The sequence below is a fragment of the Schistocerca nitens genome, chromosome 4 (genome assembly GCF_023898315.1).
Source record: "Schistocerca nitens isolate TAMUIC-IGC-003100 chromosome 4, iqSchNite1.1, whole genome shotgun sequence".
In the NCBI taxonomy this organism is placed as follows: domain Eukaryota; kingdom Metazoa; phylum Arthropoda; class Insecta; order Orthoptera; family Acrididae; genus Schistocerca; species Schistocerca nitens.
The window spans coordinates 551979883-552003465 of record NC_064617.1 but is presented as its reverse complement, the minus strand read 5'-3'; the positions used below and the strand labels follow the sequence as shown (position 1 = coordinate 552003465).

The following is a 23583-nucleotide window of genomic DNA, read 5'->3' as shown; positions in this document are numbered from 1 at the left end:
TATGGTTCAAGCGAATTAAAGTAGCTTTAGATTGTTAACCTTTGGATTAACTCTAATAACTAAATTACAGTGATGGAGAGAAATAGTAACGCCAAGGAAGAGTTGTGTGACATAAACAAAAGTTGGGAGCCACGTTCCTACAACTGAAAGATTGTCATTCAAATTTTGCGGAAGTCGCATAAGTCTGGCGCACGTAGCGCCTCTACGAGCATGCATATTAGGTTTGCTTTAAATACACACTCTAAGGGTCATGAGTGTTAATTACCTTTAGTATTGGACGCGGTGAGTTGACGTTAGTCAAGAATGCCTTTAAGGTGACAAAGGCGCCGTTATCAGCACCTCATTGAGTTCAAACGAGGTCGTGTAATAGGGCTACGAGAAGTTGGATGTTCCTTCTGCGATACTGCAGAAAGACTTGGCTGGAATGTAGCTGGCAGGGGTGGTCACGGGAATGTACGGTCGCAAAAAGACAGGCTCCGGGCAGCCACACGATACTACCAAGAGAGAAGACCATAGTGTTCGGCTTTGGCTGTGTCACATCGCACTGCATCTGCAGCAGCAATCTGAGCGGCAGTTCACACAGCAGCGACACGACGAACTGTTACAAATCGGTTACTTCAAGAACGTCTCCATGTCAGATATCCTATCGCGTGCATTCCACTGATCAAAAACCATTACCATTTGGGACTTCAGTTGTGTCAAGAGAGAGCTCAGTACAACGCAGGGTGGAGGTCTGTTGTATTTTATCATGAAAACTGATTCTCTGTCGGTGGCCGTGGTGGCCGACTTTGGGCAGAAGGAGGCCAAGTGAGGATCTGCCACCAACCTGTCTGTGCGTTAGACACACTGGGCCTACACCTCGAATTATGGTCTGGGGAGCGATTTCGTATGACAGCAGGAGCACTCTGGTGGTTTTCCCACGCATCCTGCCCGCGAATTTGTACGTCAGTCTGATGATTCGAGCTGTTGTGCTGCCATCATGACCAGCATTCCAACGAACGTGATCCAACAGGATAACGATCCCAATATGCTCTACGGTGTACCTTGGCCTGCTCATTTACCGAATCTGTCTCCAATCGAGCACGTATGGGACACCATCGGACGACAACTTCAGCGTCGTTCACAAACAGCAACAACCGCCCCTGTATTGACCGTCCAAGAGCAACAGGCGGGGAACTCCATCCCACAAACTGATATCAGGCACCTGTACAACACAACGCGTGTATGTTTGGATGCTTGCATTTAACATTCTGCGGTTTACTCCGGCTATTGATGTACCAGCATTTCACATTTAGAATGGCTTATTTCGCCCTTGCAGTCACCTGTGCAATGTTAATTACTTAAATATGTTACCTGTACAAATGCATTCCCAAAATTTCATTACTCTACGCTATTTATTTTTTGTGTAGTGATTTTTCCATTAGTATAAAGCAATTATCATCATCAGTTTGTAGTTACTTAACACGATAGTTGTTTTGAACTTGTTGGTCAACTTTACCCCAATGGGGAACTTCACCACATCCGAAACTGCTATGTCCTAGGAACGTGCATTCTTCATCCTTATCACGCGAAAGATATAATGCACAAACTTTTCATCTCACTCTTAATATGATATTGCTCTATAGGTGTTCGATAATTTTCTTCTTTCAGTGCATTTCGGATGGATTTATTTCTGTTGGCTGACTAACTTAAGATCGCTTACAAACATTCACGCTTTTTTTAGTAGTTTAAGTTCATTTATTGGAGTCTGTTATGTAATTTGTTATTACTGAACTATCCTTAAATCCTGTGTCGAGTACGAAAAACTTAACTCCAGTTTAAAATAACTCGTACGAGAAAAATACAAGCTCTTACCAAGGAGTTTCCAAACTCTAGCTTCTACGCACCATTCGCAAATGGAACGAAAAGGAGAAAAATCATAGTGATATCCAAAGTACCATTTGCCATATACCATTAATTGCTTCCAGAAAAGAAATCGAGATGTGTTACATACTTCCACATCTTGTGAGATTTCTAATTTTAATAGCCTTACCAATCACCTGTAATATGAAGCTAGTTTCAACCGATATAAATATATTTCCATCTATTTCCTTGTGTATTTCTCCTAATTTATTTTAAAAGTGTTTAGTCATTATGTCATTTGCCAAACATTTTCAGTGAGATTGTCAGTGGTAGAAAAGTGTTTCGTTTGTTGTTTATTGTAACTGACTGTGCATCACGGTCAGACGATATCCTCGCCGTAAAAAACTTTTTCAGTCGGCTGCATTGCGTTCTGCTTGCAAAAGAAGAAAACAAATTTATTTTGCTGTCGTAGTTAGGTACTGAAATATTTGCTACTAAGTCAGACGCGTGCTCGCTCGGTTAGCCGTGCTGTCTGACGCACTGCTTTGTGGGTGGGAAGGCGTGCCGGTCCCCAGCACGAGTCCGCCCGGCGGATTAGTGTCGAGGTCCGGTGTGCCGGCCAGTCTGTGGACGGTTTTTAAGGCGGTTTTCCATCTGCCTGGCCGAATGTGGGCTGGTTCCCATTATTCCGCCTCACGTACACTATGTCGGCGATTGCTGCGCAGACACTTTCTCCACGTACGTCGCAAAGATTTGATAAATATGTACCTACTCTATTACCGTAGTTATGTCTTAATCCAATAAGCAAACCTGTTTTATTAGAGATTTCCATCTTTTCTAAATAAATAAGATCATCCCTTTCTTTTTCTCTGTCACTTGACAGGAAACCATAACAGTAATGGAGAATATGGAACATGGATGTTGGCTCAGAAACGAGTAGATAATATGGCTTAGTTTGAATATGTACAAGATGTTTTCTATTAAAGGCACAAATACTTTTATTTGATATTGGCATATTATATAAGGATACTTTGGAATCTCTGTATATTAGGTTTAGAGCCTTTACACAGTTGGATATAGAAATGTTCTTTCATATTTTATAATAGGACCCGGTGTAATCCATATAAATTAGGTAATAAGTTAATGAAACCTACTGCATTAAGATGACTGTGTAAATCAATGCATATCTTTCCGAAAATTATAAATATGCTGTAGGAGGCATGTTCAAATATGAAATTAAGCTACGAGATAACAGTTTCTAACTACTCAAAGCAGGAATTAAGTTTTCAAGAAAAGGTGAAAACTGATACTGTGTTCCTGTTCTAGGAGCAAAGTCAGATCATATCTATGCTGTGGGCTCCAAACATAGAGTCAGAATTGGAGGGCGCCTTCATTCCAGAGTCTCCCATTCAGTCTCTGCTCGACGGACGATTCAGCCAGGTGCCTGTATTGACAGGGGTTACTTCTGGAGAGCTTGGTTAGTATCCACTAAAAGTACGTATAAATTTTCAAATTTGAAGACATAGAACAACTAATGCAAAACACTCAGTGGTACATTGTCTGTCAATGTCGAGAGTCATATGATTTCAAAAATAAAGATTTCTATATTGATAATATATGTAAATATCGTCATAGTCAGTAACTCTAGAATTCATATCCATGTTGCCCAATCATATACGGGAATTGTGGCACGTACAACTAGCCTGTTACCAGTACTTTGTCCAAAGAGCATCAGATATTGGCGACTTGATCATGTAATAAGAAATGTTGTGCAGCTATATTTTTTCCATCTTTCTATGATCCAGTAACATGTTCACATTTGAGTTAAATGCGGCTGAATCAACAACATTTTTTGTACTGTTTGACAGCAGCAGAAATCCATTTTTAGCATGTAACGAATGGTAGTCGAGTTTCAACTAGCGTCTCCATTTTCTGTACAGTCTGTTTTAGCCATAGGGATAGCCGTCGGTCATTTTAAGGTATAATGATTCCTCGAGTATGTTCTTGATTTAATATGAAATCTACCTATTGGTTCATATATCTACATCTACATTTACATGGATACTCTGCAAATCATCGAAAAATCTACACAATAATTCCCTGTCACTGCAATCCCGTACAGCGCGCGGAAAAGTGAACACCTAAATCTTTCTATGCGAGCTCTGATTTCCCTTATTTTATTATGATGATCGTTTCTCCCTATGTTGGTCGTCATCGTAAAAATATTTCGCATTCGAAGGAGAAAACTGGTGATTGAAATATTGTGAGAAGAGTTCTGCCGCAACGAAAATCGCAATTGTTTTAATGTTGTCCATCACAAATTCTATATCATTTCAGTAACACTCTCTCCCCTATTTCGCGACAATACAAAATATGCTACCTATCTCTGAACTCTCTAGATGTACTCCGTCAATCCTATCTGGTAAGGATCCCATACTGCGCAGCAGTGTTCTAAAAGAGAATGGAAAAGCGTAGTGTAGGCAATCTCTTTAGTTGATCTGTTACATTTTCTAAGTGCACTGCTAATAAAACGCAGTCTTTTGTTAACCTTTCACACCACATTTTCTTTGTGTTCCTTCCAATTTAAGTTGTTCGTCATTGTAATTCCTTGGTATTTAATTGAATTTACGGCTCTTGGATTTGACTGATTTATCGCGTAAACGAAGTTTAACGGATTCCTTTTAGTACTCATTTGGCTGACCTCAGACTTTTCTTTATTTAGGGTCAACTGCCAATCTTTGCACCATACAGATAGCTTTTCTAAATCGTTTTGCAATTTGTTTTGATCTTCTGATGACCTGACTAGTCGATAAACGACAGCATCATCTGCAAACAATCTAAGACTGACTGTTGCTCACATTATCAACTAAATAGTTTATATAGACAAGGAACAGCAAAGGGTCTATAACACCATCTTGCGGAACGCCAGAAATATCAAGTGTTTTTCTCGATGAATTTCCGTCACTTACTTCGAACTGTGACATCTGTGACAGGAAATCACGAACCCAGTCACATAACATATACGATGTTCCGTAACCACGCTATTTCACTACAATCCGCTTGTGTGGTACAGTGTCAAAAGGCTTCTTTAAATCTAGAAATACGGAATCAATTTGAAATCTCAGCACTTCATGTGAGTAAAGAGCTGTTTGTGTTTCACAGGAACGATGTTTTCGAAATCCGTGTTGACTTCGTGTCAATATCCCGTTCGCTTCGAAGTAATATTAATATTCAACCACAATATATGTTCCAAAATCCTGCTGCATATCGACGTTAATGATATGGGTCTGTAATTTAGTGGATTACACCTGCTACTTTTCTTAAATATTAGTGTGACCTGTGCAAATTTTCAGTCTTTGGGTATGGATCCTTCGACGAGCGAACGGTTATATATTATTGTTAAGTATGGAGCTATTATATTAGCATACTCTGAAAGGAACCTAATTGGTATACACTCTGGCCCGAGGACTTGCTTTTTTTAAGTGATTTAGGTTGCTTCACTACTCCGAGGATAACTACTTCCACATTACGCATGTGGACAGGTGTTCTTAATTCGATTTCTGGAATATTCACTTCATCTTCTTTGGTGAAGGAATTTCGGAAGGCTGTGGTTAATTGTTTTGTCAGCCCTGTCGTCTATAGTATTCACGGAGAGAATGCATTGATTGTGTCTTCCCTTTAGTATAATTCATATACGACCAGAATCTCTTTGGATTTTTGCCACGTTTAAAATACAAAGTGTCGTTATGAAATCTGTTATCTCGCAACGAAGTCCGCGATAAATTTCGAGCTTCTGTAAAGGATTTTGCGTCCGTTTAAATTTAGCATGTTCGTTTTTTTTGCAACAGGTGTGGGACCCATTTTGTGTACCAAGGGGGATCAGCTCCGTCGTTTAGTAATTTATTTGGTACAAATCTCTCGACTGCTGTCGATACTATTTCATTCAATTCAAGCCACATCTGGTCTACACTTACATTGTTAATTGGGAAGGAGTGCAGACTGCTCTCAGGAAGGTGTCTAGTGAATTCTTTTCTACTTTTGTGAATAAATATATTTTTCGTTTATTGTTGGAGGATTTGTGGGTTAGAATATTCAGTCTCACTACGAAAACCCTGTATTCACCAATCCCTGTATCCGTTTTGATGCTCGTTATTAGCTCGGGATTATTTATTGCTAAGAGGTCAAGTGTGTTTCCCAACCGTTTGCCATTCGCCTGGGCTTCTGAACAAACTGCTCGAAATAATTTTCAGAGAATGCAGTTAGCACAATTTCGGATGATGTTTTTTGCGTACCTCCTGATTTAAACGTGTTTTTGCCGACATGTCGAGTGTTAATTAAAGGGAGCACCAGCTATAATTGTATGAATCGGGTATATGTTTGAAATTAAACTCTATTTTTCTTTGAATCTTTCAGTAATTGCATCATCTGAACTGGGAAGATTTGAATTATTATTTTATTCCGGTTGCCAAGAATATTAAAATAACTAAGTTGTATGTCAATTCGAGACTCATATTTCAAACAGGAGACTGATGAACTGAGAATTTACGTACTATATTTCACAAAAATGTTGCGTGGAACAACCCACTCTTAAATCTACCCTAGTTGAGCCACCATATTTCAAATTTAGTTGTGTTCCATGCAGAAAGTCCAAGATATGAACTGAAATTGTTCGCAATATAGTGTATCCAGTTTTGTGCCTGTATTGTGTTTAAACTGTAAATTCTGTTTTCAGGGTCTTTGTAATTGCATAGCCAAACAGTTCATAATAGCAGTTATAGCTGTCTAATAGAACTTGCACATTTCAGAGTGACCCTAAGTAAGTTACATAAAAAAATTAGCATTAAGAAGATCATTTCGTTCTGCAGAGAGCTAAAATTTGTTGCACCTTAGTACTTAGTAAATAAAATTTTACGAACCACACTTAACTGTTACTAATGTTTTAGTTAGAATAGAGATAACCTCCAAGGCGGAAAGCAATGTAGCTTGCAGAAATGTTTATAATTCTTTTTTAAAGTAGCCTTAACTTTTGGCAAATGAAATCATTACTGGTTCTTTTATATAAAATTCAGATGCACTCAGTCATAACACCAAAGAGTGAGGTCACAATCCTTAACCCACACAATACTGTTTTGACGAAGACGTATGTGTTGCAATGAATATACATTCCCCCACCCCAACAGCTGGCATTTGTGTAATAACAACTAGTTTTAAACATACGTTTGCAGTTTCCAAACTTCATGTAATGAAGGAGCCGACAGTACAAATGGTACAAGTTCTTGCTGAAGGAAACTGAGAAAATGACTTCAAAGTTGTGCGTGCGGAAAATCAATATAAAAGACATATTTGGCAATGTAGCTAATTTATACAAGACCAGAAAATTAATAATGATTGCAAAACATTTTTTTCGCTGTGCGTGCGAAGAATCAGTCTACAGCGTTTCCGGTATTCATTTCCTCCTCGTCGCATAGTTAAAATTACTGTTCAACAAATGTTTGTGAAGAGAAGTAATAATATTCATGATTTTCAATGACTCGTGCATGAGCATATTTAACCTAAAGAAATAATAAAGTAACTTATAAACGTTGATATAATGTTTCTTGTAAATTAAACTCAAAAAGAATGCTATGATTAACGAGTTTCGTTCTCATCTATGACTATCGCAATCAATGAAGTAACACTGATGGCAATATCAGCCAGTTCCAAACGTTGCACCCACAGATGAACTTAAAATATGGTTCGTTAGAACTTTATTTGGTCGCTATATGCATCCGGAATCGAAACTCGCAAGAGCACGTATTTACGGATAAAAAAGTTACACAAAATGCATTGTTAAAGAAACAAAGTTAGGGATTTCTTAGCTCCTTGTAGATTTATGCCGTGAACACAATCCTAGCTACATTGTAGCTACATATCTTACTTCATTACTTAGACAGTGGAGCTTATAATTAGTCTGGGGCATCACAAAATGCTCCACGATCGTAAAATCCTGCGATGTGCATGCACGTCACGGAAATCTTGGAACACATTATATTCGTACAAAACGTTTCGCTTCGTCAAGCAGCGATGCGGTGATCCATATCTTTATTTTCAAAGAAAGATCTAGGTACTGATAATAATGGCGATTCTAAATATGTGTTTCCCTAAGGTTATTGAAAAAATATTACACTAAGCTTGATTTAAAAGAAATTATTCGCAGATTCTCTAATTGAAGCTTCGACACAAGGCCTGTAAATAAAATAGTGGCAACTTTGATCAAACTCAGTATTTAATTAACTAACAATATCACTACATCCTTTCAACGTAATCACCAGCGAAGTCTATTACCTTTTGTTCAATGTCGGAATGCCGTTTTTGACCGTTTGCAAGGCATTCTCTGTTGATGACAGCGACGGAGCGCCCTACAGGGCTGGATGTAGATGCCACATCCGTAAGTCGACCACCTAGGATGGATTTTCTTCAACTTCAGAAAGAGGTGAAAGTCACAGGGAGTCATGTCTGGTGAGTACGGAGGATGTTCGAGGACGTCCCAGTGCCATCGTTGAAATAAGATCTTTTTGGCAGTATGACGTGCACTGACATGCAACATGATAGTACGATCGTCTCACAATAAATGTGGACGTTTGTGCAACTTAGCTGGACGCAGATGTCGCACCAGAAATCGGCAACATGACCGGTGCGGTGCAAAACGACAGTCTCACTCCGATTCGCACGAATCGCCTTAACCCGTAGTAAAACCCTCTTGTATGGTAACGGATTGTCGCCATAGCCTTCACGTAATGCTCGAAGACATTCTGGTGGAATTTCTGCCACGATAAAACTCGATTTTAATCTACTGCCGTTGATCACTTTTTGAAAAAAATACTTTAGAGCCGTGATATCGACACTCCTCACTTCAACGTTGCACAAGAACAACACTCCAAACTGAATGCATCTCAAACGCACACAACAGATCGACAAAAACGCCACTCGACCGCTGTTTGCGAATACCCGATCTCCTGCAATGTCTGGACTAGGTTGCCCCTACTTTGTTTTCAGCCCTCGCAGATCGTTTCTTAGAAGATATCTCTGTACATTATTGTCGCGCGACTGAGGTCAACAGTGAATTTATAGTCGCAAGGATATCGTAGAAACTATAATAGACCGTTAGTGTATGATATGAATAGCTTTGTTAAGGACCATCACGAGTCAAGGAGTTGTTTTCATGGTCTTATAAACAGTTTATTACGAAATTCAGAAAAGTGTGTGGGAAATCGATGCTTATTGCCTAAAGCAGAAATTTAGCTTTATATAAATAAGTATACTGAACTGATAGTTGTTATTTAGCTACAGTATCGGTAGTTAATTGCTTTCTCATGACAGAAGTTACGTATCAAATGCGTAATAGTAGCCAAGTGCAGTTCTTTTATAATCGAAATACTCAGTATACGAAGGTTGTAGCTATCTGCTATCTCGTGACATAAGTTACGTATCAACTGCATAATAGTAGCCAAGTGCAATTCTTTTACATTCGAAATAATCTGTATACGAAGGTTGTCATGGGGTGTCGATGTGATGTGATTCTCAGGTTACTAGCTAGCTGTCATGAAGCACAAACTTTTCAAGGCTACCTCTGTAGAACGTAGAGAGATCTTTGAAATGGAGTTACTCTATCTTGTGGAGTATCTTCAGTTGTACTGTTTCTATGTTTAAAAAGAGCGTAAACAGTGTACGGGCACTTGGACATGTATTCACATCTTTCTTTTACTATGTAATTGAGCGATTCTTAATATCGATGGAACGTCCCAAATGGGAAAGGAAAGAGTGGTTTAAAGCTAATATGGCCGGAATCCTCGTTGAAATGAGACACATGAAGGATATCCAGAGACTGCTGGCTTAAATGGAAACACCGAGAACGTACTGTAAAAAGACGCTCTGATGTATGAAGTAGTTAATGCAATTGTCATATCTGAAGAAATATTAATTAAGAGCTATTTTAGTCTAATATGGGTGTAGCACTTGTTTAACGCTAATCAAAAGCAAATGCGGAAACGAATTTATCCGAATTGTCTGAGCAAAGTAAAATATGGTTCAGACCATTTTAGCATCAGTTGGATACTGTGGACGATATGACTTCGCACCGGAGCGAAACAACAATCAAAGCATTTGGTAACATCCGGTGGCCCTAAAGAAAAAATGTGAAGTGATTTTCAAATTTCTACATATATTGCGCATCAAAATTAAATGATCACTTTTTCGAACTCCCCTAATGGTCTCCCATTCCGATGTATGTCTTCATTTGGGCTCCAAAGGGCCTGCAGCCTTTCTCTACAATGGTGATGTCATGCTCGAGCTCGGCGAAGCTTCTGACCATAAGACAAAGGCCAAAGTTCACACTTTCATGTGAGCTCTAATATGGGTTAATAATATCGCATTAACACCAGGTTTCAACAAATTTCTTCCAACACTACCATGGACGTGTCAAACTATGAGAAGGTCGTCACAGCCTCACTTACCCACATTTCATCCCCTCTTTTGACATCTCTGCGATAGAGGTCGAATCGCGAGACCCAGCGTTGAAATTACGCTGTTTTCTTATGATTGGCGTAGGAAACATTTCCTACACAGTGCCGCTCAGATTCGACCCATAGAGGCCACACGGGGTGGCATAAAGGGCGTCAATGAAACATCCTTTTCCTTGGGGCGTTGATTCCCACACACTGCGCGGTCGAAAAAGACAGTTGACAGTGTGATGAGCAATGGGAAGACGTCATTGACGGCCTTTGACATTGCTGACACCTACGGACGTTCCAACCCTTCCCTAAGGATATTGTGGGGCTGCATCCGCAATGAACATGTTCCACCCCCCCCCCCCACCCTACATCTATAGAACGTAGAGAGATCTTTGAAATGGAGTTACTCTATCTTGTGGAGTATCTTCAGTTGTACTGTTTCTATGTTTAAAAAGAGTGTAAAAAGTGTACCGGCACTTGGACATGTATTCACATTTTTCTTTTACTATGTAATTGAGCGATTCTTAATATGGATGGAACGTCCAAAATGCGAAAAAAATGACTGTGTACTAGGGCAGGAGGAAGTTTGTTGGCCTAGCATGTGATACGAAGGATCACAGGGTACTTAATGGTTTTTCAGCCCTCCTGTTTTCCGCCCTCCTGAAGCGTCGTCAAGCAGGACTGCAAGATTAACACCCAGTTCGGTAAAACCCCCCGGTTCCCCCCTAGTAACTTTGTTAATCACGTTAAAAATATACCTTCAGGAATTTTTATTCAAAGTCAATCTGACGGCTTCTCAAGTGCCGAAGCAGAGGTAACTCCTTCTACAACCCTACTGTCCGGTTTGCCTGGATTCACGAACTCAGCCGCCATGCTGAATTGTCGATTTTCCCGACAATTGTTGCGAAACGTGAGGCGAATAAGTTTCGTCCGGTTTGCTTTGTTATTGGCTTATTGAACATCGTTGTTAAGAGCGCTTCTACTGAAGTGACTAGAAAACAGCACATACTATAATATTTAAAGGAATACATCAGTAGAAGAATTCGATGTTGTTGAACTTGAGTTTTAATTTTGAGAATAACAAGTAATATTCTACGAAAATCATTGAAAGCCATGTATTTGGTTCTCTCATTTTGGAGCTGTTATAATAAACATATTAAAAAAAGGAACCCATAGGTAATAAATGTGAAATTTGAATGAGAAGGGCTTTGTTTAGTCTTGTCTTCTGACTAGTCTGGTTCGGCTTACCACGAATTCCTAATCTGTGCGAACCTATTCATTTCTGTGTACCACTTGCAAGCTGGTTTCTCAGTTATGTGCTGGATGTATTCCAGTCTCCGTCTTCCTCCACACTCTGCCTCCTTAATAGCACCCTCTATTACCAGGGTGAGCATTCCCCGATGTCTTAACCTTGTCCTGTCTTACTGTCCCTTGTTCTTGTCAGTGTTTTCCAATATTCATTTCTTCACAAATTCTGCGGAGAGCCTCCTCATTCCTCACCTTATCAGTGTACCTGATTTCTGTAACACCACATCTCAAATATTACGAATCTCTTTCGGTTTCCCCACTGACCTGATTCACCACGATACCATGCTATGCTCCAAATCTAAAGCCTCAGAAATTTGTTCCTTAAATTAAGGCATATGTTAAATACCACTAGACTTCTCTTGGCCTTGAATGCCATCCTTTCATGTGCCAGTCTGCTTTTTGATACTCTTGTTGCTTCGTCTTTCATGGGTAATTTTGCTTCCAAGGTAGCAGAAATCCTTAACTTCGTCTATTTCATGGTCACTGATCTTGATGTTACGTTTCTCGCTAATCTAATTTCTTCTGATTTTCATCACTTTGATCTATGTCTACTTTATTCTCTTTTCATATAGATTGTTCGTTTCATTCAACATACCCTGTAATTCTTCTTCACTTTGACTTAGGATCATCAGCGAATCTTATTATTAACATCCTTTAATCTTGAATATTAAACTCTCTCTTTAACGTTTCTTTTATTTCAGTCACTGCTTCTTAGATGTATAAATTGAACGGTTGGTGCGAAAGGCTGAATCCCAGTCATACACTCTCATTAAACCAAGCACTTCATCCGTGGTAACCCAGTCATTTAGATTCTTCTTGGTTGCTATGCATACTGTATATTACGCGCCTCCCGCTACAGGTTACTCATATGCGTCTCAGAATTTTGAACAACGTTCCCCTGCTGACACTGCCAAACGTATTTTCTGTGCCGACAGATCCTATGAGAGTGTCTTGACCTTTCTTCAGCCTTGCTTTCATTATAAAACAGAAAGTTGGAATTGCTTCTCTGGTGCCTTTGACTTTCCTAAAACCAAACTGATCGTCATCTAACTGACCCTCAGTTTTCTTTTCATGTCTTCTATGTATTATTCTTCTCTACAGCTTGGATGCGTGAGCTGCTGAGCTGACTGCGAGACATTTCTTGCACTTAGCTGCCCTTGCTATCTTCTGAAATGTGTGGATGACATTTTGCCAAAAACCTGATGATACGTCGCCAGTCTGGTATATTGTAACTCCAATAGCCGTTTAGTTGCCACTTATCCCAATGATTTTGAAAATCTCAATGGAACTTTATCTGTCCCTTCTGACTTACTTGCTCTAAAGTCTTCCACAACCCTTTTAAATTTCGACTAATATTAGATCCCCTACGTCTTCCACAGCAGCTCCAATTTCTTCTCTCACTTAATCAGGAAAGTGCTTCCTCACACAGAGGATTTCAGTGTACCATTTCCACCTGCCATCTCACCTCAAAGTTTTACAATGGAATTCCCATTCCATTCTTAACGTTAGCATCCACGCGCTTAACGAACGTCAAACACGTCTCATCATTCCTCAGTACCTCAGGATCCCACTTCCTTCCACACTTCAGTCCATTCATCGTTACTAAATTGAGATCTGAGCCTATATCTGCTCCTAGGTACGACTTACAAGTCTGATTTCGAAATCTCTGTCTGACCTTGTAATTCAGCTGCAATTTGCGGTGTCTGTCTCCTCTTGTGATTCTTGAACTGAGTATTCAGTATCATCATCCGAAATTTTTTACAGAACTCAAATTATCGGTAATTTTTCTCCTCTCTCATTCCTACTACCAAGCCCATAATCCCCCATAACTCTCTTTTCTGCTCATTCCCTTGCAATCGCATTTCCAATCCCCCATGGTTATTAAGTTTTCTTTTCCCCTTACGTCCAGAAATGTCCTTTCAATGTCATATACTGTCTCTGTCCCTTCATCTTACTCTTGTAACTTCGGCATGTATAACTGAACTATCTTGTTGTCGTTGCGTCGCTGTCGAATCTGATGAGAACAACCCGTCACTAAAATGTTCGCAGTAGCTCACCCTCTGTTGGAATTTCATGTTCAAAACGAATCATAGACCCGTTATACTATTTTGTGCTGTTCTTGATATAATACCCTTGATATGTCTAAACCGAAGTTCTCTCCATTTAATTTCACTTCGCTGATACCTACTGCAGTAAGACTGCGTTTTCGCAATTTCCATTTTAGATTTTGTAGCTTTCTTACTGCTTTCAAACATCTGACATTCCACGTCCCGACTCGCGGAAATACCTTTGTTGGTTATTCAATATTTCTCTCATTGTCCCCTCCCTCTTGGCAGTTCCATCCCAGAGACCCGAATGGGGGAGTAATCCTGGATCTTGTTACGATGTAGAGATCATCATGACGCTTTTCCAATAACACGCTACTTGTCGCGTGAATACCCATCATGTGTCTTTCACGCAGTGATTATTATTGCCTTCTGCATTCTCATGCGGTTGATCATTGTCGATTGTTCGACCTTTCAGGGGCAATTTTCCAAGCCGAGAGCAAGAGAATGCCCTCAACCTCTGTCTGCTCCTCCGTCCTTTGACACAACGAGGATGACTCCTTACGCCGGAAGTCTTCGGCAGCCCGTCGTGACGATTTTTATTCTAGATTTTGAGCAGTGGAAGGTCTTTTCACGTGCTAGTCATACACGCTCCATCTAGGCCATAAGTGTGCCGACTGTAGCGGGAAAGGGAAATGTAATACTTCAGTACAAGTGCCTGAGAAAAACGACATAGCTACACTTAGGGTATTCCTACACAAAAAAATGCAGACGTAGTATTTTGCAAGGGTTAGGAATAGCTGTAAATGAAATTGCCCATATTTTATCAGACACCAAATGGTTCAGTGGCATATAGGTTCAGAGTAAAAATACTTAAAAGGGCAGAAGCACATAATCCCATTACACAGAAACAAATTCGGGTTCTCCTCACATATTTCACATCTGAATTACAGTGTGAGCTGGAGTATACTTCCAGTAATCCTATTACTCCTTCACTCTAAAGTGTGAGGTCATCCACATGAGTGCTAAAAGGAATCCGTTAAACTTCGGTTACACGATAAATTAGTCAAATCTAAGGGCCGTAAATTCCACTAAATTCCTTAAAAATCACAATTACGAATAACTTAAATTGGAAGGAACACACAGAAAATGTTGTGCGGAAGGCTAACCAAAGACTGCGTTTTATTGGCAGGACATTTAGAAAATATAACAGATTTACTAAGGAGACTGTCTACACTACGCTTGTCTTTCCTCTTTCCTTACCAGATAAGATTGACGTAGTACATCGAAAAAGTACGAAGAAGGGCAACATGCTTTGTACTTTCGCGAAATAGGGGAGAAAGTGTCATTGAAATGATACAGGATTTGGGATGGACATCATTAAAACAGAGGCGTCTTTGGTTGCGGAGCAATCTTCTCACGACATTCCAATGACCAACTTTCTCCTACGAATGCGAAACTATTTTGTTGAATCCGACCTACATAGGGAGAAACGATAAGCATGATAAAATAAGGCAAATCAGAGCTCGTAAGGAAAGATATAGATGTCCGTTCTTTCCGCACGCTAAACGAGATTGAAATAATAGAGAATTATGAAAGTGGTTCAATGAAACCTCTACCATACACTTAAATCTGATTTTTAGAGTATCCAAGTAGATGTAGATATAGACTCATCCCCCATAATTCCCTTCTCAATATCCCGCTGTATTCGCAAAAAGGCAGTGGGGAAAACTCCATCGTTCACTCACACATTACGCTCTAATTTCTTTGCTTTTCTCTACGTAGTCGTAGTTCAAGATGATGTATGTGGTACAAAGGAATATTTTGTCTTTCTTGGAAAGTAGCATTCGCCACAAGAATGCAATTAACATACCGAGATAAATTAAGCAATAAAGTTAGCATCTTGTAAAATGAAGATTATATAAATATAGTAGAATGAAGCAGTTATTTCGATACGGTTTTAATGCGGCCAACAAAATATATTCGAACTCATATGAAGGCAAAGTAAGACAGTTTCATAGTTGCAAGACAAGTACTGAAAGAAGGCGAGTGTTTCGAACTATTGTTGCATCACCCTTAGTGGCTGACTTGAAATCTGATTGAGGTGGACGAGCTGAAACAAAAGATCCCAGTCGTCCGCAGCGGTGAGCTAGCTTACATCATGCTATACTGCCTTGGTCAGCTATGTGGCCGAAATCGGCGTGTCGCCGCAACAAAGTTGAGCTGAAGATGAAGAGATAGAGGAAGTATATGAGTATACTGAACGGCCAATTCAGTAGATAAAGGAAGATAAAAATCTATTAGTCACGTAAGACTGGAATGCGGTTGTATGGGAAGGAGTAGAAGGAAAGGTTAAGGAGAAGATGGGTTAGGGATAAAGAATAAGAGAGAAGATGGACTAACTGAGTTCTGCTACAAATTTGTTCTAGTCATAGCGAATACTCAGGTCAAGAATCTCAAGAGGTGGAGGTATACATGGAAAAGGCCGGGTCTTAGGGAAAGGTTTCAGTTAGATTAGAGCGTGATGAGACAGACATTCCGAAATCTGATGCTGGGTTGTAAGGCGTACACAGTAGCAGGTATACTCTGCTCAAAATGTAGTAGTGATGAAGAATAGGCTGAACTGAACAGGGATGTAGTTTTTGCCCCTACTTTTCAATCTGTATATCGAAGAAACAATGATGGAAATATAAGAATGGTTTAGGAGTGGAGTTAAAATTGAAGTCAGGAAGTCAGGAAGAATCAATACGAAAAAAAGTGGGATTCGGAGAGACTAAGAAACGACAGATACGCTTAAAGTTCGTTACGAGTACGTACAGCAATAAGGAATAGCTCAGTAGACAGTACAGTTGGAGAGGAATGGACAACCCTAAAAAGGGCAATCACAGAAGTTGGAAAGAAAATAATTGGTACAAAGAAGGTAACTGTGCAGAGGTCACGGGTAACAGAAGAAACACTTCAGTTGATGGATGAAAGAAGGAAGTACAAGAATGATCAGGGAATTTCATGAACAAAGAAATACAGGTCGCTGAGGAACGAAATAAATGTGAAGTGCGGGAAAGCCAAGACGAAATGGCTGCATGGAAAATGTGAGAAATCGAAAAAGAAATGAATGTCTGAAGGACTGACTCAGCATATAGGAAAATCAAAATGACCTTCGGTGAAATTAAAAGCAAGGGTAGGAACATTAAGAGTGCAATGGTAATTCCTCTGTTAAGTGCAGAGGAGAGAACGGATAGGTGGGAAAGGTACACTGAAGGCCTCTATGAGGGGTAAGATTTCTGACGTGAAAGAAGTAGAAACAAGACTCGAATTAGAAGAGATAGAGGATCCAGTATTAGAACTATAATTTAAGAGACCTTTGGAAGGCGTAAGATCAAATAAGGCAGAAGGGATAGATAACATTCCATCAGAATTTCTAAAACTCTTTGGGGAAGTGGCAACAAAATAGCTATTCACGTTGGTGTGGAGAATGTATGAGTCTGGCGACATACAATCCGACTCTCAGAAAAATATCATCCACACAATTATGAAAACTGCAGGAGCTGACAAGTGCGAGAATCATCGCACAATCAGCTTAACAGCTCAGGCATCCTTGTTGCTGACAAGAATAATATACAGAAGAAAGGAAAAGAAAATTGAGGATATGTTAGATGTCAATCAATTTGGCTTTAGGACAAGTAAAGGCACCAGAGAGGCAATTCTGACGTTGCGGTTGGTAATGGAAGCAAGACACCTTCATAGGATTTTTCGACCCGAAAAATTCTTTCTACAGTGTAAAATGGTGGAAGATGTTCGAAATTCTGAGAAAAATTGGGGTAAGCTATAGATAGAGAGAGAGTGGTAATATACAATACACACAAGAGCCAAGACGGAATAATAAGAGTTGATGACCAAGAACGTTGTGCTCGGATTAAAAAGACTGTAAGACAGGGATGTAGTTTTTGCCCCTACTGTTCAATCTGTATATCGAAGAAACAATGATGGAAATATAAGAATGGTTCAGGAGTGGAATTAAAATTGAAGATGAAATTAGGTCAATGATATGATTCCTGATGACACTACTATCCTGAGCGGAAGTGAAGAAGAATTACATGATCTGCTGAATGGAATGAACTGACTAGTGAGTATAGCATATAGACTGAGAGGAAATTGAAGAAAGCCGAAAGTAATGAGAAGTAGGAGAAATGAGAACAGTTAGAAACTTAACGTCAGGACTGATGGTCGCGAAGTAGATCGTTAAGGAATTCTAGTACCTAGGCAGCAAAATAAGCTATGAGGACGGAACAAGGTGCAGACTAGCACTGGCCAAAAGAAGTCTACTTGTATCAAACAAAGGCCTTAATTTGAGCAAGAAATTTCTGAGAATGTACGTTTGGAGCACAGCACTGTATTGTACTGAAACATGGACTATAGGAAATCGGAACAGAGAAGAATCCAGGCATTTGAGATGTGGTGCTACAGATGGATGTTAAAAGTTAGGTGCGACTGTTTAGGTATGGAATGTGGAGGTTCTGCATAGAATTGTGAAGGAAAGGAAAACACTGACCAGGAGAAGGAACAGGTAGGACACCTTTTAAGACATCAGGGTTAGATTAGACTAGATTATTACTTGTTCCATAGATCACGAATACGACACTTCGTACTGATGTGGAACGTGTCGGGTTAATAAAAGGTGTCTATACAAGATGTTACACTATACAAAATATTACACGACATTTAATTTTTTTTTTTGGGTGGGGGTGGGGAAATTACCCACTTACTATATCCAAAAATTCATCTAATGGAGGAGTTGTCATTCAGAAATTCTTTTAATTTCCTTTTAAATGCTATGTGGCTATCTGTCAGACTTTTGATACTACTAAGTAAGTGACCAAAGACTTTTGTGGCAGCATAATTTACCCCCTTCTGAGCCAAAGTTAGATTTAACCGTGAGTAGTGAAGATCATCCTTTCTCCTAGTGTTGTAGCCATGTGCACTGCTATTACTTTTGAATTCATTCGGATTGTTAATAACAAATTTCATAAGTGAATATATATATTGTAGGCTATAGTGAGGATATAAACAATTTTTTTCAGCCTTCAGTTGCAAAATAATTTTTACTCGTTCACCTAGGTTTCGATTCCAGTAACGGAATCTTCTTCAGAACAAAAAATTAAATTATTTTGAGAGCCAAACACTGGCCATGTCACAGATCTTTTAATCTGTGACATGGCCAGTGTTTGGCTCTCAAAATAATTTAATTTTTTGTTCTGAAGAAGATTCCGTTACTGGAAACGAAACGTAGGTAAACGAGTAAAAATTACTTTGCAACTGAAGGCTAAAAAAAATTGTTTATTTTCTATACATATACGGTTGCTGACGTGCTGCATGATGTTAAATATTTGTATAGTGAGGATCCCTAGCTCTTTAAATAAGTGTCTGCAAGATGATCTTGGATGAGCTCCAGCAATTATTCTGATTACACGCTTTTGTGCAATGAACACTCTTTTACTCAATGATGAGTTACGCAGTATATGAGGCCATACGAAAGCAGAGAATGAAAATAGGCGTGGTAATCTAATTTACTGAGATGTATATCGCCAAAATTTTCACTTACCGTAATACTGCAAAATAAACAATAGTTAAAGTAGACGTCGGTTAATGCTATCAATTCAGAAATAGTGCACGACTGTGATAGCTACCTGAAGAAAAGTAATGTTAGTCCGGCGACTACAACGTAGTTCTCCAGGAATCTAGACTCCGTAATCGAACTAGGTTGGTGTAATTGACATTAATGCTGAGATCTCACAACCATAGTGGAGACAGCTTTTATGAATGAGAGACCAATATTCTATCTCAATGAGTTTAACATTCCCACAGGGTTTTCAATACTTGAGGATCCGTCGCTTGTCAATGGTCTTAATGAAGCGTTCGAGAATGCAGTTGGTACTCCATTTACCGACAGTGGAGCAGCAGGCAAGTGCATCCCAGAAGCTGAGGGTCTTCTACTTTGGCAATGGCACCATTTCTTTGAATGACAAGGATACCCTCGTCAATGTGAGTACTCTGATGAAGATCATCGCACGAATGAAACATATTTCCAAACTTGTTATTTACTAAATCTTATGTAATTATTCAGTTTGCATGTCAATAATTTTCTTGTTGAATAATTCTTGTTACGAAAAGTTTCACTCATTCTCAAATCCTATTCCATCTCTTTGTCTCAGAGTATGGGAATACATAAAAAGACATCAATAAATTTATCTACTGATAATCTGCCCAAAATGCGTCCGTTATGGGTAGCCAATGGGAAACGTGAGAGAGAAACTGAACGTTAAATGCTGGCCGCTACAGAGCGTCAGTTTGAAGACGAACATTTACAGCTAGCTCAGATGCGATTTCTTTCCTATACCCCCCCCCCCCCCCCCAAAGACAGGCTACAGCCCTCACAGACCACCCTCAATGCTCTCATATGTACTCGTGCATGGAACACGTTGATTTCATTAATTTTTAACCAGTCCTTTCACTTATAAATTCCTGCAGATGCCCACATCCTCATCAATCTGATCGGGTCAACTACAGCTGAAGTATGTACTCTGCGAAATACTAGATATTGTTTACAGAAATTTCTCTGTCCTGTCCATCCTCGTATATGCTGCTCTCCACCCTGTACTATGACGAAGTGAAGCACATATTCATACCCAACATTTGTGGAGTTAAATTATGTCAAGTACTCCGTATGAGCGAAAAATACGCAAATTGGAACTCCAGGTTAGTGGCTGACGTTCGAACTGTTAGTGGGATGGTATTCGAATATTTTGTTTGTCATTGATGGGGTCGCCTGACGGCGAGAGTTGTCAGGTGGTGCAACAAAAAATAACCCTTTCAAATGGTGTTTTAGTCGCAGCACAACATAATGAATGAGTAAACTGCAAATCAACGAAACAGAATTTTATGTCACCATGAGATTCACTCGAAAAATACTGTTAATGTTTTAGTTTAGTATGTGCTGTTCCTAAGATCTGAATGTGTTGTTTTTGTGGCGAAGGGTGAGTGAACTAATTTCAGTTAATGGTTGTCAATGTGTATGAATGAATGCACACTTAAATTAAGTATGGTGTCCTGGATAAAGTTGACTGGTCGTAGGTTCTGCTGCGAGTTCCAACTTTAAATGAGTACATACGGTCACGAGTCCAATTACAAATGTTTTAATTGTTTCAGCGCTGAAGATTCAAGCCATTTCGCTGTAGAATGATCTTATTAATTTAGTCTTCCCATGCCATGAGGACTTTAGCGTTAACGAATGTAGCGTTACCTTTGAGCGTTACCATATCTAACTCTACAACGGGGAAGACTGCAAAGACTGAATGATATTCGCCTTGAGCGATGATCCACTATCAACTTGATTGGGAAATCTACAGATGATACAACTGTTTCTGTCCTGGAAAGGGGTCTTAACTGTGCTCTTATGCGTTTCACCATCAGTAGTGGACTTCGTCTGTTCCATTGAAGAGGCTGTGCGCAGTTTTGCAACAGATTTATCAGAGGGTACTCATCTCGACTCTGCCTTGACGGAAGGCGTGTCACAGACGAGCAACATTGTTCCTTTGAGATAGCAGCTGTCGGTAGCTTAGAGGGTTCATGGAAACAGTGTTAGTCAAAGGAGATAAAGGTAACGCTATCGTGCTCATGCCACAAAAGGACTATGTTACGAAGATCGATGCTTTTTTTAATTTTATTCAAAAATCTCAATTCTAAAAGGATTATACTAACTGTAAAGTGAGCCAATTAGTGGAACTTTCGACATCTCTACCAAAAGAGGTCATTAATAGACTCAGGCCACGTAGTTCAGCTCCATCTAGACAGTATATATTGCCAAAAATACACTAAGAAGGTGTCCCTCTATGACCTACTGTGGCAAAAACAAGAGCAGCCATTTACGGTCGAAGTACTTGGTGCCTTTACTAAAACCCACTGCAAACGTCGTACAGGAAGTTCTACTGATATTATCAACAAGCTTAAGTCACCTAAGTTGGAAATCAACGACTTATGGGGCATTTTTGATGTTGCTTCACTTTCTACAAATGTGCCTCTGATGAACTCATTACATTTCATTGGGAAAAAGTTTGATGCTGACATTACAGCATTATTTGAGCGCACTCTCTCTTCGATGCACTTTTTATTTAACAACGAGCGTTTCGAAAAGTCTGACCGTGTTGTTATGGGGAGTCCTTTGACTGCATTGGTGGCCAAACATTTTACTGACGATTCTGAACAAAGAGCACTGACAAGTTTTAAAGCCAACAGTATTTTGACGATTTCATTGTGATACTTTCACAGCTTGTCCTCATGGTTTAGACAATCACTGAGAGTTCCTTCATCATCTGAACTCCATATACTAACACATTAATTTTTTATGGAGACAGAGAAAGGAAGTTGTTTGTTGTTTTTAGACGTCTCTGTGCAACGTAAGACAGGGGGCACATTTGGACTTTTGCTGGTACGAAAGGCGTATCATACAGACCTATATTGACAGGATAATAGTTCCCCACTATCTGGTACAAACAATGAGTGCCCTGAAGACCTACATCCACCGTGTCAATACCATTCAAGATTCCAATGAACTGCAAGCAGAACTGGAAAGCTCCAAAATCTTTTCATGAACAATAGATATTTGTATCAGCAAATATAGAGCAAGTTACACACATACAAACAACGGAACAAGGAAAAAGACGACGGCTTAAGAATAACAGCATAGTTACCACAAACTGTCTGGTAAAAGTATTCAGACTCCTGACAGCGGACATTCTCATGGGGGGCGCCTTTATGACGGCTTGAACTCTGCTGGAGACGCTTCCAGTGATATCTTTGGATGTCTGTCGAGAAATGGCCGTCCATTTTTCGACAATAGCCCACCCCAGAGTAGGTAGTGGTGATGAACACTGGGGTTTGGAGGTAACTGGACGCTGTAGTTTAGTCCAAAGGCGTTCCTAGGGGTTTATCTCGGGACTACAGGCAGAGAAGTCCGTCTCACGAATGTTATTGTCCACAGACCATTGCCTCACATCTGCTGCTTCATGAGAGGTTGCACAGTCATGCTAACACAACAATTTCATAAACTCGGAAAGTTTTCTCTACTACACACAGTACACAACGTTCCAAAATGTGTTATTCTACTTCCGCATTAAGCGTCTTCTTTTAAGCTCAATAAGGGAACCACATACCAACCATGAAAATCACCTCCCATGAAACCTTCTCTGTACTTCATTGTTAACAGTGCATGTGAAGAGCTGCAGGACCATTGTACGTCATTCATTTTAATTCCTTACATACGGTCGCTGCTGCACCTGGACTGCTGGCAGCTCTTTGGAACTCTCAAGTGATTCCCTCCGCTGAATTCATACTATGTTTCTGTAGCCACCCACTGTAATGCTCGATCTTCCTATCTGTCAGTATATGAGGTCCTGGTGGTTTTTATTTTGATGTGGTTGTTTCTTCGCATTTCCGCTTCTCAGTCACATCACTGTCAACTTAGGCAGGTTTAGAAGAATTTAAATGTCCTTGATAGATTTATTACCCAGGTAACATCTAATAACTAGTCAATATCCGAAGTCACTAAGCTCTTCTGACAGACTCATTTCACTGGTACTGCTTCCCTACTGACAACAGTATTCCATACCTCCTGGTATATTGGCGGGTCCTCATCTAGTGACATCTATTGACCAATTGTGTATTATTTAGGGGGGTCAGATACTTTTGATCAATAGTGTGTACTGGGAATGTTTCCACGGAAGTAGGCACAATTGTACACTGTGTGCACGACTGGTTTGTTACCCTATTATCGACTGCATCTGCCCAGTGTTTGGCATGTTGCTGGGAGACCAGAGGACGCCTGGCCCCCCAAGACGGCTCGAATA

At 39.8% G+C, this 23583-nt stretch overlaps 1 protein-coding gene across 1 annotated transcript in view; it reads left to right on the top strand.

Moving 5' to 3' along the window:
* The window catches only part of LOC126252331 (cholinesterase-like), a 67356-nt gene that overhangs the window by 24610 nt on the left and 19163 nt on the right, over positions 1-23583 (top strand). The window contains exons 6-7 of the mRNA XM_049953217.1: positions 3169-3319; positions 19547-19723. Of these exons, the coding sequence (XP_049809174.1) occupies positions 3169-3319; positions 19547-19704 (309 nt within the window). The 3' untranslated portion in view covers positions 19705-19723. The remainder of the gene's footprint in view (positions 1-3168; positions 3320-19546; positions 19724-23583) is intronic.